The 16,814-nt window shown below is 32.3% G+C and overlaps 1 protein-coding gene and 1 long non-coding RNA gene across 2 annotated transcripts; one reads left to right on the plus strand and one right to left on the minus strand.

Annotated features, from left to right (window-relative positions):
* Positions 1-2,900: 2,900 nt before the first annotated feature.
* LOC126709363 (Golgi apparatus membrane protein-like protein ECHIDNA) lies at positions 2,901-9,064 on the minus strand. The gene is made up of 6 exons (XM_050409576.1): positions 8,899-9,064; positions 8,464-8,520; positions 8,185-8,388; positions 8,024-8,083; positions 6,541-6,667; positions 2,901-3,352 (listed from the first exon to the last, which is right to left on the minus strand). The coding sequence occupies exons 1-6, from the start codon at positions 8,911-8,913 to the stop codon at positions 3,264-3,266; spliced, it is 552 nt and encodes a 183-aa protein (XP_050265533.1). The 5' UTR covers positions 8,914-9,064; the 3' UTR covers positions 2,901-3,263.
* A 1,529-nt stretch (positions 9,065-10,593) lies between these two features.
* LOC126710310 (uncharacterized) lies at positions 10,594-15,340 on the plus strand. Its single transcript, XR_007649634.1, has 2 exons — positions 10,594-10,818; positions 13,838-15,340. It is a non-coding gene; the product is annotated as an uncharacterized LOC126710310 (long non-coding RNA).
* Positions 15,341-16,814: the final 1,474 nt, after the last annotated feature.

Consider the following 16,814-nt stretch of genomic DNA (forward strand, 5'->3'; position numbering starts at 1 on the left):
GCTGTTGGGCTTTAATGTTCAGGCCGAACCCCCTTCTACATGAGCCCCCCTAAAATCAGGACCGGACCGTTGCCCAGCGATCAAAAGCAAGCCTTTTAAGCCCATTCTCTACAAATCATATTGTAAGGAATCTTTTATGTATGAGTCCAACGTCGTTCTTGGGCCGTTAAACAATCGTGTCCCTACAATCAAATTTTCTCAAATTTTTTTAATTGTTTTTCTTCCTTTACACGTAACAATTACCATCCATTATCTTCCTTTATTCTTGGAATACATAAAAAAATGATAAAAAACTAATTAAATGTAAAATGAAGAGTACCGGTATAAATTTACATGGTTACTTTTACAACTATGTATTTTTACATAACTTTATATGGCCTGATGTGGATGAATTTTGAGCTTGGTTGGCTAAAATTTTGTCATTTTTCTATAATACAAGTATTGACAAAAGTGCTCATGTGAAAGTGATATTAATCACATTCAACTAAGAAAATTTAGTACCACAACTTATCTCACAACTTCTTTGCCACAATTATGATGTGACAAAGTGTGAATAGTAGAGAAAAAATGGTAGGTCCATATATAAGTAATAGACAACCACTCACAATCTGTTACATTAAAATTATGATAAATAGTTGTGAAATAGTGTGTGATCTTAAAACTACTTCATTCAAATATTAGTAGTGCATTAACTATAGGATTAAAAGTTTTGGATTAAATGATATCTCAATATAATATATTAACTATTCAATTAGAGTCTTCTCAAAGTTATCTCCCAATTCCAACACCACCAAATAGGCACAATTGGATATATGCATATGGTTATTCTTGTTTATTATTTTGTTCCAATAATAACTAAATAAATGAATGAACTCTTATTATTAACACCCCTTTTATTTTCTTTTTATGTTCATGAGGGTGAAGTTGACGATGATAATGATAATGATGAAGAGGCAGCTGAGTTGATTAAGTCCACGTGACTGTGGCCACAGAGGATGTGAAAAGGATCCGCAAGGGTGGTTTCAACCCCGAATGGAAGTCTAGATTCAATGGCACCTCAAGTGATGGAGGCCCACATCGTAAAGGGACCTGATGATTTGATTTTTTTTACTTATTCTTATTATCAACAAATAACAGGTCAATCAGCCTTAATGCACAGGGGTTGTAGTGGCAATAGGCCAGTTCATTTACTAGCAAGATATGCTTTTTAGGTATTGCTAATTTTTTTGTTTGGATTGAAGAGGTGCCTTATTTCTTAGAACAAGCTCTTACCCAAGATGTAACTGTTGCTTTTCAAAGTTAATAATAGTTTGATTGTCTTTCCTATCAAAAAAAAAAAAAAAAAACAACAACAACAACAACAAGAGTAGAGTCTAGACACACACATAGGACTCAACTTTTTCCTTCTTTTTACCTCTTTGTTTTCACCTTTAATCCTTCCTATTTTCAGCAAACTATACTAAAAGGCAAAGCTTACCAGATTTGGTTTTCATATTTTTCCAAATTTGGGGAGATCATAAACATTTATTTTTTTTATTTTTTTATTTTAAATACAACATCATGCAATATGTACTCCTTATGCCACACTATTATTGTATGGGTCTGGTTAATGTATACTGGCAACATTTGATAAGATAACATATATAAATAATTTCCATTTCCTAATCATGGTAAGTCTATATTAATTGAACTATATATGTTTAAAAAATATATATTTAGCAAAAAATTGAACTATATATGTTCATTTTGTATTTATCTAGGGGCCAAATGTATGTTAGGAGGTACCAATCGAGTCTAAATCTTCTATTCCACTTTTCTTGCTCCACCCTATACTCCACCAATAAAAACTTGTCACATGTTTACCTAATTAATTAATTACTACCATTAATTAATAATGGTAGTATTAATAAGTCAATAATGGTAGTATTTAATTAGTTAAGTGAACATGTGGCAAGTTTTTATTGGTAGAGCATAGAGTGGAACAGGAAAAGTGGGATAGAAGATTTGGACTCATACCAATCATAAGTACGAGTTTCTTTCTTGTAAAACAAAAACTAATCTAACCTAGGACGGCTAGAAATATTGGTGGGGTATATTAATAAAACAGCAAACTTTGGACAAGGACTCTGAATGGAATGTGACAATGAAGTTTCTTAGGACATACATTTTGTAAAATTCCATCACAAATTATAAAAAATTAAGTTGAATTCGCCAAACCAACAGAATCTCCACTAGGCTTGCCTTTTGCTTTCTTCCTTCCTTTTTTTTTCCCTTTAAAGACGCAGATTTAATTTAAGAAGCATTGTCTATGAAAGTCCATGACTCCATTCTGTGATACCTCTTTCAGCTGACTCCGAATTATTATTATTATTTTTTTTTTTTTTTTTCTGGTCGTAATAGAAGCTTCTCCCACTAAAATCGTCTAGGAAGCTCTTACAAAGAGTCTTTTAAGTCAGTCATGAAATCAATATTGAACGCTCATTATGATGGTTTATTAAAACAATGCAAAATGATATCGCACCTTTGACGTTAGGGATCAATAATTCAATATAGAAAATCTTTAAGCTTACAATTTCTTTGGCATAGTATTTTATCCTATCGCGGGAGCATCTCATCTCATATTCCAGGCAACTCTACCCAAAGATACGCAAGCCCCTTGATACCCCCTACAAGGAGCACTTTTCCGACAACATTCACATTCCACAAGGGAATGCTGGCTCAATTTCCTTCTCACTTTGCACACATAATTGACTCTTTTTTTTATACCACATTATGGACCTCATACTTACATCTCTGTGAAGGGAAGATAAGCTAATTTTCACTGATGACAATCACATAAAATTTCAACTAGGTTTTCCAACTCTACATGCACAACCAAAAGTACTCAGAACATTACTAAGTTTATCAATGGGTATTAACATTATCACATTTCAATGGGTTACAAGAAGTTTTAGCTTTACATATTTGTTCTTTTTTGGGTCAGGAGCTGTAGAAATTCAAGCTTCCCAACATAAGGATATACAATGAAAATGCATTGAGAAATCCTAATAACTGGTAACAACATTTATCTAATGTTGGTCATCAAAAAAATTGATAAAACAAACAAGGGCGAGAGGGGAGATATTTCTGCAGAAGCCTATCGAAAATTCAAAGAAGCCCAGTTCATGATAAGGAGTATATGGGATCAATTCATTCACTTCTTAAATCTTGGTTAAGCAGTATGACCAATATAGTTTTGGTAAGCTCTTTTCCTCTCAAACAACTTATACCACACTAAATGCTGACTGAATTGTAGATGAGAAACGAGTTGCAATTGTCTGGGAGGCAAATGTTTGAATCTGCTTCTTGGCATCTGAAAATAGACAAAGAACTTTTCAAGATAAGGAAATAAATAAGGCATAGTGAAGCCAACAAGTGGCAGTTGAAAATGTTAGCTACATTTTCCCATAATTCATAACTACATAAAATAATATACATATACAGAAAGGAATTTGTTCGATGAGACAAACTAATATGATAAGAGAGATGAAAAGGAATTTGTTCCATGTAATGATTCTTTTTCTATCAAGGTAGCTGAATCACTGGAAATGATGACCAAGTATTATCATAGTAGTGGGATTTCAGGTCAATATGAATATAGCCAGACATGAAGAGTTATGCTGGTAACCTTCCTTAGCATTGGAGAACATTAGAATTTGTCTTCCAGAAGCATCTTATTATGTTTTGTGAGGCAAAATAGTGAGTTCCTAACTACTTTTTGTGGGGAAAAAAAATAAAAACAGGTTATAACTATTCTAATTTGGGTGCAAGGCTACAAGTTAGATTGAAAAAATAAGCCTTAACTCGCTGATTATACTAGATGACATTCTGCGTTGTTTATGCCTGTTTCCACAATGTCTGAGGCAGTATGAACAACACCTAATTTGAATTTTTTGACTCTTTGTGGGGCTCATTTCATTTCATCACTGACACTGTTTGATTATATATCTTCCCAAATTTGCCGTGCTTTGATAAATTAAGTTGATTAGACATTTTTTTATAGGTAAAACTTTTTTTGAGAGAAGAAGGTAGATAGAGGTAAAACTTTTTGATAATATTCAGTTGATTAGACATTGAAACTTTGCAGGGGGAATTAAAGAAATAGATTAGTCATTGAAAGCAGTTCCATCCATCTAGTGCTTGAGAGTCAAAGTTTGCATAACTTTCAATTGGAAAAAAAAAAATGTGAGGTCACGCATTTGAGGTCATACATTGGAAGGGTACTAACATCTGGAACCATGCATGACAGGAATCTAAAGGAAAGGTTATTGCTCTGTGACATGGCAAAACATGTGTCCCACAAAAGTTGGTGGAGGGTGTAACAAATTTACTCTAGAGACACTATTTTTAGTGACCAATTTCATGGGTATATTGGTTGAACTTACTTTATACTAATATATATATATATATATATATAATACACATGTATGATGTACACTGTGGATCTGAATCATGGTGTAACCTTTCACCTTGCTCTTAGAAGGTGAGGATGCGTCATTTATGATGGAGGGCATTGGCTTACTTTATACTAAACACAAGCATCATGCTCATGCAATGAATAGATTCATAGTTGTCAAAACGTGAATCGTATCGTGAATCGATTTTTAATTTTTATGTATCGTGTATCGTATCGTATTGTGTATCATAAAATACACAAACACTTAATAAAATTTATAAAAAATTATAAATATACATATATAAAGGGTATATTCATTATAAATTTTGAATATATTCAACTAATGACTAATTTATTTATCACTTATGTAATAATATTTAACTAGCTAACTAAATAAATCAAACTAGCATGTGTTCATAACATACACATTCAAATTTCCTAAATTCAAAAGTGATAATATATTACAAATGACCCAAAAATAATAATTTATTTTCATCATATTCATCATATTGCCTAATCAACCCCATCTAAGTCAATGCTATCATCATGTTTATAATTTTGCAAACTTATTTCTTCATTAAAATTTTCTTCATCGTCATTTGTCATTAACATTTACAATCTCTTCTTGTTCTTTTTATTTTAATAATATTTTTATAAAAAAAATTTTGGCATTCTAGTTTCTTGGACTTATAACAATAATGATAAAAATAAAAAATTTATATTGTCAATTAATATTTTATTCATAGTATATAAAATAAATTTGTAAATATTAAAGTGAAGGGTAAGTGTGTAATATATATGTAGTCTAATTGTAGGAGAGAGAACAAAAAAAACTTATGAATATGTTATTTTAGTAGGATAAACTAAGTAAACTAATAATTTTTTGTTAAAAACAAGTCTAACAACTTGTTAGATTCAAATAAATGTACAAATTTTAACAAAAAATCTCATTTTAAAGTATTTGTCCATGTATCGTACGATACGTAAAATTTTACAATACGATACGATACAATTCATACGATACGCACACTATATTGTACGATTTATAAACACTTACGATACGCCGATACGATACAGAATGTTTTACACACGATACGATATTGTACGATACTGACAACTATGAATAGATTAATTAAAAAAAGAAAAACAAAATTATTAAAACAAAATTTTAAGGTAGATGATTTTAAAAAATTGAAATAACTAATGCATTTCTTTTTAAATTTCTAGAAACTTTTGATAATAGATTTCTAATGAGAAAAGTATTTTTAAACTTCTTGAAACTTTGGTAGTAGAGCTTCATGTGAAACAAATATAATTTTGATGTACTTATAGTGCGTCACATGAAAATAGGAGAAAAAATGAAAAAAACTTTTTTTTTTTTTTTTTTGATAAGGAAAAAATGAAAAAAACATATAAAGAAAAAAGGAGAGTACATCCACTTAGCACAACCACAGCACGTAGAACACAACTTTTATTATATATATATATATATATAGACACACACACATTGAATTTTTTCCAATGACCCTCCAAATACATTCAGAATGTCAAGACCAATAGATTGCACCAAAAACAAAATCGTTGACCAGTTCAGCAGTCCAAAAACAGTTTCCCAAAGGTAAGATTAATCTTCTAAAAGGATTCCCTACCTATTCAAACCCACTTGAAAACTAGAAAAAATGTGGGAAGAATTTTTCGTATTCAAATGGTCAATCCAACAATAGGAAAACTGCCTTAAGGGAGGCACCACTTATGAGCGATGCATTTTCTAGGTGGAGAGGTGTCTATCATTAATCAGCAGTCCAAAAACAGTTTCCGAAAAGTAAGATTAATCTCTAAAAGGATTCCTTACCTATCCAAACCCAAAACATGTGGGAAGAATTTGTTCATATTCAAACGGTCAATCCAACAAATAGGCAAACTGCCTTAAGGCAGGCACCACTTATGAGTGATCCATTTTCTAGGTGGAGATGGTGTCTATCATTACCTAAATCTTTCCATAACAAGAAAATCATACTTTGGCTAGTTTAGTTAAGCATTATGGGTGTTGGTGTCAAAGCATTACATTAAATTATAATGTAAATTAAAAGGTCAGGGTTCTATACCTTTGCGGCATTTAGTGAATCCAACAATGTTTGCAATACCAAGGCTCAAACAAACCCCTGTAATGAGGAGGTAATCAGGTTCGAACCTGATGACTGAAAATATTCCTAGGATGATCCAAGCAATTGCCTGCATGATGAGAAAAACATATTGATTGTTTTATGAGTGATAATAGGATGAGTGACAGGAAATTAACTGAAAGTGTATTTTTGTGCTTAACCTATATATATATATATATATATATATACATATATGTTACATGTGTATTAGGATTAATTGATTTGTACCCTAAACATTTTTAAATTTACTCTGTTTATATTGATTATTACTTATCTACATTGTTTTATAATGCAAAAGGTGCTGAAGACATAAATATAACTGTAAACAAAATTTGATAGAAATTGATCAGTATTTTTAACTCTAGACATGCATTCATTTTACTCAGAAGTAAGACATAGTGCAATAAAGTGTAGTTCAGACTTCATGATACCATATTTTAAGTCCAGGAAATGAAGTACAAATCATCAGTCAAGCCTTTTGCTAACCTTCCTATCTTTTAACAGCTATTTATTCCACATAATATGATAGCTTCCAAATTCTTTCATTTTCCCCCAGCAGTCACTCATCTGCTAAACATGCAACTCCAATAAGGGATCCTTATTGATATTTCATGCCTCCACTTATATCAACCTTAGGCCAACATCATTATTTCATTTGTTAATGCAATAATCCTTGTTTTTTCATGGCCCTCCCCATGCTCATACTGAGTCTTACACTGTCCTTAAGCTGTAAAGCCTCCCCTATGTTCAGATATTCAGTTGTCTTCCACTCTTACTTATACATGACCAAGCTTTTCCCAACAAACTTGAAGTCTTGAACTGTCATCAATTGGAAAATATTCAAGTTTCCGTCCTATCATTGTAAAATATCATGCTTGTCTTGTAACTTATCTTCCTCAACATCCTCGTATCAACCAGGGCAACACGTACATGTTTTATTCCTTAAGGACCCAGCATGAGTTACATTTGATTACTACTATTTTAGCGATTTGTCCTGTAATTTTTGTCTTTAAATATGATAGGTAAGGCCAACAAAAATATAAAAATAAAAAATAAGCCTCTCAGACATATCCATCCATCCTAAAATTATTTTTCTTTTAGACAATTAAAGCATTAAAAGAATGGGAAGTGAACAACACTGCCGAAGCACATATACAAGAGAAATGAAAGTACCTGCTTTTGTGCTTTTGAATGAATTATACTTTCGAAAAAAAGTCCAAATTGCTCTAGTCTTTTAACAGCATAATCCACATACAACAAGTGAAACATAGTTCCAAAAGCCAATTTTGCAGTCTATATCTTTCATGCTCATTGAATTCATTATTGCACAAGCTTGCCTTCTAATTTATGATCTCCATGAAAATTCAAGCAACTAAAAAGTAGTGCAAGACAGTCTTATGCAACAATTTAACCTATATATACTTACACTAATGTACAATGTCCACCAAAATAGCCATGAATCCTTTTTGTTCATCCGAGACAATGACTGCGGACAAGAACCAAAAAAAAAATGTAAACACATAATGCTTGAAAAATATGATGATCCCATTCCCATAATAAAATATAATGAGATAACAAAGGCAAGACCTGTTGGTCAAGGCTCTCAAATTTCCACAGGCTCTCACCCTTCTCATCTATTTCATTCCACCATCTAAGCCCGACTAAGATCCGGCCACTGACATTCTTGACTACCCAAAAATCAAGAGCGGCAAGAATTACAGTGACCACAAAGATTATAACAAAGCTATCAAAGAACAGCGTAGAGAGAATGTAGAAAGCCAAAGCTGCAGCCTGTCACCAGATTTAGAATAGCAAGTTAAAAGCTGATTGTTTGTGAACAAAAGATGAAGACATAAAAATGCTAACCTTGAAAAGCACGTGAAAGAAGCATGTCTTTGGGTTGGCATAGTTCTCCACAGGAGGCTGCACAACCACAAACAAACAAACAATATCAAATCCATGAAAAAGATCTTTCTCCACTCCATTTACTTCACAATGAGATATTTAAATCTACATTTTCAAATTTTCTAAAACTACATCTTACATACTCCATTAAATAATAATAATAATAATCTCTCTATGGATTTCAAAAATAAAATAAAATAAAATTAATAAAATAAATTAATTTCGCCGATAGAGATAGATCCACCATGCCTTTTTGTCCAATAAAATAAGAATTCACAGATCTAAGATGTAGCTAGTAGTTTTCAAGAATTGAGCAATGTAAAATGTAGCGAGAGACTGAATGAGGATGAATTTCGGTTTAAAAGAAAAAAGAACGAGAGATCTGGCTGGGATTACCTGGCTCAAATCCATTTTGCAAAACGATCTGTGTGAATACTGAATATTGCCAAGTTTTCTCCTTCCTCAGTTTTCGTTTTTGTCAATTTTGTTCTCTCTGCTTTCTATTTTCTGCGCCTTTTGCCCATCTATATTGCTTTGCTTTTTCTTTCTTTCTTTCTTTTTCTTTTTAATAATTAAAAAAAAAAATTTCCAAAAAATCTAGGAAGGGATTTCTAGTAACATTATTTGTATTTTTTGAAAATATAAATAGGTTAAAAAGTGTGTAAAAATATAAATAATATTATCTAAATACTGATGATGTTATCAAATGATATTATATAAAAATATAAATAATATTATCTAAATACTGATAATGGGTTGCATTTATTAATGCAATACAAATGATGTTATCTTTTTAAACGACAATTAAATTTAACTATGTTCCTTGTGCATAATTACCCGAATTATTCTTGAAAAAAAAAATCTTCACATTTGATAATTAATGAATTTAGGTTTTTTTAGGGGTTGTTTAATTAGAAAAACAAACTGCTCATTTATGGGGCTGGACAATAGATTGGGCTGAGAGATTGGTTTAAGTGAAGCAATGATATAGGTGTAGAGCCCGAGCCTGTTTCAAGTTTGAATGGACTGTAGGTAGTAGAGACACGCTATAAAAATAGACCCATTTAGTTCTATATATGTTCACCGCATCTATGGCCCAAACATTGGCCGGTCCAATAAAACTCAGCCCATAGTTAACCATATAGGCCGAGGTCTAGCACAATCCATAACTACCCCACATGAACACAAGCACGATGGCATAATTTATCTACTATCACTACCAAGCAAGGATGACCAAGTAGTTTTTGACAACTCCGGTGACACGGGTACAGGATTTTTTTTTTTTTTTTTAGGGTCATTAAAAAATTTAAATTAAACAAAAATTAATATATCAAACTATCGATAAAAAAAAAAAAAAAAAAAAAAAAAAAAAAAGTTACACACAAATACATAACATTTTACCATTTCCTTCTACAAGTTTTCATATTTTGAAATTCTTATATGATAATTCATTATGAGTTGTCATTATCTATTGTCAACGTGGATATGTGTAACCATTTTATTTTATTAATTTTGTATAATATTTTTATTTTATGTAATTATAATTATCTGTTTGTTATTGTTTTTATAAAAATATTTTAAACTGAATGAAAAAAACTTAACTCACGTGCATTGTATTAATTATTGACCCAAAAAGCCACACCCACCCATACAAATATAAATAATACATTGTGTGTTTACTTAACCAATCAAATGCTTGAAGATTCATTAACTTTACAATTTTTTTGAATCACTAACTTTATAACAAAATGTTATTATAACATGATAACAACACACACACACACACGTAACAAACCCTTTATATTTTCTAATTATTAAATTATATAAAATTATATTATATTTATACTATACATGCACATATTCACACAAATAATATTATAACAAAAATAAATAAATAAATAGCGCATGCAATCAGTATCAGATATACTTACAACTCACAAAGACTCACTCTTAGGGTGTGTTTGGTAGAGTGGATTTTAGGGAGGATGAAAAAAAAAAAAAAAAAAAAAAAAGGCTGTGTTTGTTTTGGCTTCAAACTAATTTCAGAAATGCTTTTCCGTAAAATAGGCTGTTTCGTTGGTCCGGAAAATTGGGTCAAACTGAAAATATTTTCAGTGTTGATCGTAAAATAAGGGACCCAAGGCGTAAAACAAATTCCGTTCTCATTTTCACTTCAAACAATTTCCGTCTGAGCTCTCTCACACGCACTCGAAGCAGCAAGTGCTCTCCAAGCTCAGTCACACCGAGCTCCACCATCTCCCTCATGCCAAACGCTTAAGATCCTCTCCCTCACACAGCCGATCCTCTCCACGCACAGTGAGTTTCCCTTTTCCATTTCTCAGTCTGATCCCCAAAATTTCTCAGTCCGATCCACCCTCTCATCACTTCATTTCTCAGTTCGATCCACCCTCTCATCAACTCATGCACTCAGTTCGATCCACTCTCTCAGTTCATTTATCAGTCCGATACACACAGCTCCAATCCACACACCAAAAATATAGAGAAAACAAAAGCCGACCCACCCTCAAACCCATAAACAACCCAACCTCCATCCCTCCCTCATCTCTTTTTGAAACCAAACTCCATAGCAGTCTTGTCTCTATGCCTCTATCATCTTGCTCTCTTAGTACTGGGCTAAGCCATGGCTGAGACCCATTAGCCTTCCACCACCGCTAAAGCCACCAGTGCCATTTATTCCTCTTTTTGTCCCTTTTTATTTTCCCCTTATTTAGCTTCTTTATTATTATTATTATTATTATATATACTTTTTTTGGGCTATGACTGAAATTTCCCCATTTTTATTTGGTTGATAATGAGTATTGGGTGTAGCTAATGTTGAATGGGTTGCAAAAATTTGATGTGGGTACCATGGGTTTGGGTACAAATTTAATGTAAAAATAGTTGTTGTGGTGAGAGTTGGTTATTGGGTACAAATTTGATGTGGCTATTGTTGTTCTGTGAGTTGTGAAATTTGATGTTGGTTGTTGGGTTTGAGTTTGGATTGTTCAAGTTTGATGATATGAGCAGAAAATATTATTGTTCAAGTTTGATGGTATGAGCAGTGAAGATTAAGTCTAATATATTTATTTGTTTATTTATATAATTATTTACTTCATATAATTATTTATTTATTTATATAATTATTTATCTATTTATATAATTATTTATTTATTTATTTACTTTTTTTAATTATCCATTTTTTATTTAAGAAATAAACAAATAAATTATCCATTTTTTATTTAAATATTGATTTAAGAATTTAATTTTGTTGGTGTTACAATTATACAGAAATAGAATGTTGTGATTTGTTGGTGTAAATATTGATTGTGATGGTATTATGTTGTAACTTTTGTTGGTGTTACAATTATACAGAAATAGAATGCAATGTGATTTGTTGGTGTAAATATTGATTGTGATGGTATTATGTTGTGTACGTTGTTGATATTACAGTTATACAGAAATAGAATGCAATGTGATTTGTTCATAGGTGTAAATATTGATTGTGATGGTATTATATTGTGTACATTGTTGATGTTATAATTATACAAAAATATATGTGCATAAAAATTTTGATACTCGTTATCAATGTGGTTTGGATGTTTTCTGTTTGTGGCTATTTTTATTGACTATGTAATCAATAGCATGCTTGTTTACATACCTCTTAAACCACAGTGTTTGTGATTTTTTAGATGAAGAAAATAACCAAAGCCGCAATTCTTGCCTCAGTTGCATCTGTCCTCCTTGTGGGGGTTGCATTGTTAAGGAAATTGTGGCGTAGACGTAGACAACTGCCTAGAGCGCCTTATGTTAATCATGCAGCCGAGAGAGAGGAATACATAAATAGTATTCTGCATGGAAGTGAGAGATATTGTGTGAATCAAATTAGGATGAAGCCTATAGCTTTCCATCACTTATGTCACATCCTCACTGAGGGGGAGCACATACGTTCGATTATTCACATGTCTGTTACGGAGCAAGTGCTCATTTTCTTACACATTATTGGTCATAATGTGAGGTTTCGTGTAATGGGTAGTCAAATCTATAGATCAACTGAGACTGTTCATAGATACTTCAATATCGTCCTTAGGGGGGTCCTGAAATTATATAGAACTCTAATAAGACTATGTAGCGAAGATACACCCCCAGAGATAAGGAATAGCATAAGGTTTTACCCATATTTTAAGGTAAATATTGCGGCTTGTGTATTTTTGTAAATTGTGAAGATTTGTGTAATTTTAAACCATTGTGTTTGTCGAAAATTAGGATTGTGTTGGAGTAATAGATGGTACACATGTTCGTGCATCTATGCCACCTGAAATACAAGGAAGATTTCGTGGTTGTAAAGATGGAACCACGCAAAATGTGTTAGCTGCCATTAGTTTTGACTTAAAGTTCACTTATGTATTGGCTGGATGAGAAGGCAATGCACATGATTCACGTATGTTAAATGATGCATTTGTTAAGCCAGGGAGATTTTCAATTCCTAGAGGTATTATACAATTACTTCACCTTTTAGGTTTATTAGTTTAATAAATATTGTGCATTTTCCTAAGCATAGTAGTGATTGGTTTAATTTTTGAATATATGTAGGTAAATATTATCTTGGTAGTGCTGGGTATGGTAATAAAAATGGAATATTGTCACCTTATCGGAGTGTGCGATATCACTTGAAAGAGTTTAGTGATCATCCTCCTGAGAATGAGCAAGAATTGTTCGACCTCCGACACTCTTCATTGAGAACTACCATTGAGCAAGGGTTTGGAGTGTTGAAGAAACATTTTCGAGTGTTGGATGCAGAACCATTTTGGTCTTTTGAAACCCAAGTGAAAGTAGTGTTAGCATGTTGTGTGGTTCATAATCACATTATGGGGGTTGAACCAAATGATCATATTATGGAAGATGCAATGAACCAAGTAGAGTCTAGTGACCCCCAATAAGAAACACAATCACGTCTGTAGTCCATTGAAGACAGTGGATTATGAAATGCTAAGAGAGATGATATATGCCAAGCTATGTGGTCTGATTATACTAGGAGTGGAGAGTAGTACTTTATTTAGATTTCTATGATTGTAATATGTGTTTTTTCTTTTTTTTTGTAAAGACAATGTATTTACTATAGACTTCTGGTGGTGTAATGAAAAAGTATTTTCAGTATTACATTGTTATTTGATGGTATTACATTGTTATTTCCAGTATTAGCATGTTTCATTCTGTTGTGCACATCTATAAGCGTGGTTGTATGTGTGTTTGATTTGTTGTTCATATTTCAAGCGTAATTACTAAATGCTACTTTCATTTTTAAATGCTACTCTCACTATACAATTTTCATATGTAGTAATGTCAAAGGGCAAAAAGAAAGTGAGCAGCAGCAAGCAGTTCAGGTGGCTGCCGCCCATGCACTCAACGATGCTTAGGCTACTTGCGCAGGAGGCTGCAAAGGGCAACAAGCCGTCTAGCACTTTCAAGGCAGGCTCCTTTGCTCTTGTAGCGAAGGAGACAACTGCCCAATTTGGGGTTGAGTGGCACCCCTCTTATGTTGAAAATCGGATGCGGACTCTAAGGACCATGTGGTTCATTATTCAGACTATTAGAAAGAAGAGTGACTTTGGCTAGGATGATAACCTAAAAACGATAACATGCGACGCGAAGACATACCAAGAAGAAGTCATGGTATGGCTTCCAACTATATTTTCTTAATATAAATGATAATATATGTTTTTGCCTTTTATAATCTATGAATTGAGAACAAGACAAGGTTGCTCAAGTACCCTCTTTATATGAAATTTATAGTGTCATTCTTTTTAGGATTCCATTGCTTTTATAAAGTTTTTCAAATATAACTTTCATGCGCGGATCTATTGTAAAATCTGGTCTTAGATTTGTACATTGTATTTTCTGTTGTACTTATCTTCAAAATCATGAGTTATGTCTTCTCTTCCCTAACAAATTTTTCTGTTTATCATTGACCTAAATCATTTAATGACATCTATATTGAATTTATGAGTGAAGTGATTATTGTATTGTTATTATACGTTCCTTTCTCCCTTACAGGCGCATCGAAAGCATGCAGAGTATCTAAACAAAAAAATTGAGATATATGATGAATTAGCTATTGTTGTGGGGAAGGAGACAGCCATGGGTGGCTTTTCTAAGTTCTATGTGGATATTGAGAATGAGCCAGACAATGGGGACAGTGCTGAGTTTGTTACAAACAATATGGAGTAAGGTGTGGTCGAGAAAGGGAAGAATGTAGTCGAGTCATCCACCATTGGGTTGGGAATTTCCAAGTCCCGCAAAAGAGGGCGTGAACCTTCTAATGCTGATGATAATGTGCTAACTGATCTATCTGATCAGCTGAAGGAAATAGCTGTGGCTCTGAAAGAAATCAACGGGGACCCGGTGGATTACACAGTTCTTTACAATGAGGTCATGGCTATGATGGCGGATAGGTATAGCAAAGACATGCTTGCAACTGCGTTTGACCATCTTTGTGAAAATGAGAAGGCAGCATGGGGATTTCTAGCCAAGAATGCTAGGCTGAGAAAGATGTGGTTGGGTGGTTTTTTGTACTCACAACTTTGACTTGTCTATTTCATGTTAATTCTGACGGTAGCTTTAGGAATTAACTTTTGTTGTAGTACTAGTGTTGACCTACCATTGTATTATATATGTAGTCTTTTGTATTATTGGGACGATATAATTGCCCAAATTATGTATTTGTACTATTCATATACCACGAGTAGGTATCATTTTTGTACACCATGGAGGTGTAATGCCAATGGTGAATGATTGATGTGGCTGTTTTTATATAAATATTATGGGTATATTCAAATGATTATTTTTTATGTTGAAGTGGATGATTATTTTTGTATTGTTACAGATATGTCTAGGCAATGCAGGTGCTTGAATTTGGATGATTATTTTTTATGTTGAAGTGGATGATTAGTTTTGTACTGTTACAGGTTTGTCTAGGTAATGCAGGTGGTTGAATTTGTAAGGCATTTCATATTTTCCATAAAATGATCCACAAACCAAACATGAGAATTGATTTTCCGTAAAAAAAGAATTCCATTTTTCGTAAAATGTTTGACCGAACCAAACATGGGAATTGATTTTCCGTAAAACAGAAAGTATTTTCCGTAAAATGTTTGAACGAACCAAACACCGGAATTGATTTTCTGTAAAACGAATTTCGCGGCAGCCAAACAGCCTGAATACATTTTCCTTTCCCGAAAATAGCATTTCTGGAAAATATTTTACATGAACCAAACACAGCCTAAGAAGGGAAAACTTTTTGAAGAGTGTTTGGTTGGAAGTGGGAAAGGGGAAAATGAGGGTGTTTTCTCCTTGGACCCACCAAAAGTTTTCTTCACAGGTCTACCAAAATGAAGAGAAAACTTGGTGGAGGAAAATCTGATAGTTGAATGACAAAAATGCCCAAATGCTATGTTGCTCTTTTTTTTTTTTTTTTTTTTTTTTATATTTATTTTAAATTCCAATTATAACAAGTGAAAACTTTTTGTTCTCATTTTTTTTTTCTTTTGCTTTCCACTAGACGTTGTAGTTGCCTCTTTTTCTTTTTTTTCTTTTTTTTTTTTTTGGCCTTGGGCATGACAATGTTTGTTTTGTTTTTCTTCTTTGTTTTGGTTTAGACGTGATTTTTTTTTTTAATAAATTTGGGTGATTGTATTTTTCTTGGTTGTTTGTCATTTTTTTTTTTAATTGGGCATCATTTTTAATAAGGATATATAAGTAAATTTATATAAACTTACTTTTTCTATCATTCCAATTTTTCACTTCCAACCAAACAAAAATGAGAAAATTAAAATATTTTCTATCCTCTAACTTTTCCATCATTCCACTATTTTCTATCCTCCTACTTTTCCACTTCTTCAACCAAACGGACCCTTAAAGTCGGAGATACCGATAGTCAAATAGAGAAAAGAGATTCATGAGAGAGAGATTTGCTATTTATGTTGTTGGTTGGTTTTTAGATGGATTGATTTGTGTTGCTTAGTTTTGGGCTAGATTGATTTACGTCAAAGTGTGCAAGATTTAAGTTTGGGTATAAAAAAAAAAAAAGAAATTTAAAGGTAAATTAAATTAATTAAAAAAAAAAACTTTGGTTTATAATTAAAGCACAACTAACGCTGAGCTAGACAAATCCCGGCCCCCTTAAAAAAAAAAAAAAAAAAAAAAAAAAAAAAAAAAAAAAAAAAAAAAAAAAGCAATTAACTTGGAATGATATTTGTATTGATAAGAAACTTTAGCTATAAGTTCTTCGGCTTGTTTTCTAAATAAAACTTTGGCAA

The sequence above is a fragment of the Quercus robur genome, chromosome 12 (genome assembly GCF_932294415.1).
Source record: "Quercus robur chromosome 12, dhQueRobu3.1, whole genome shotgun sequence".
Taxonomy (NCBI): domain Eukaryota; kingdom Viridiplantae; phylum Streptophyta; class Magnoliopsida; order Fagales; family Fagaceae; genus Quercus; species Quercus robur.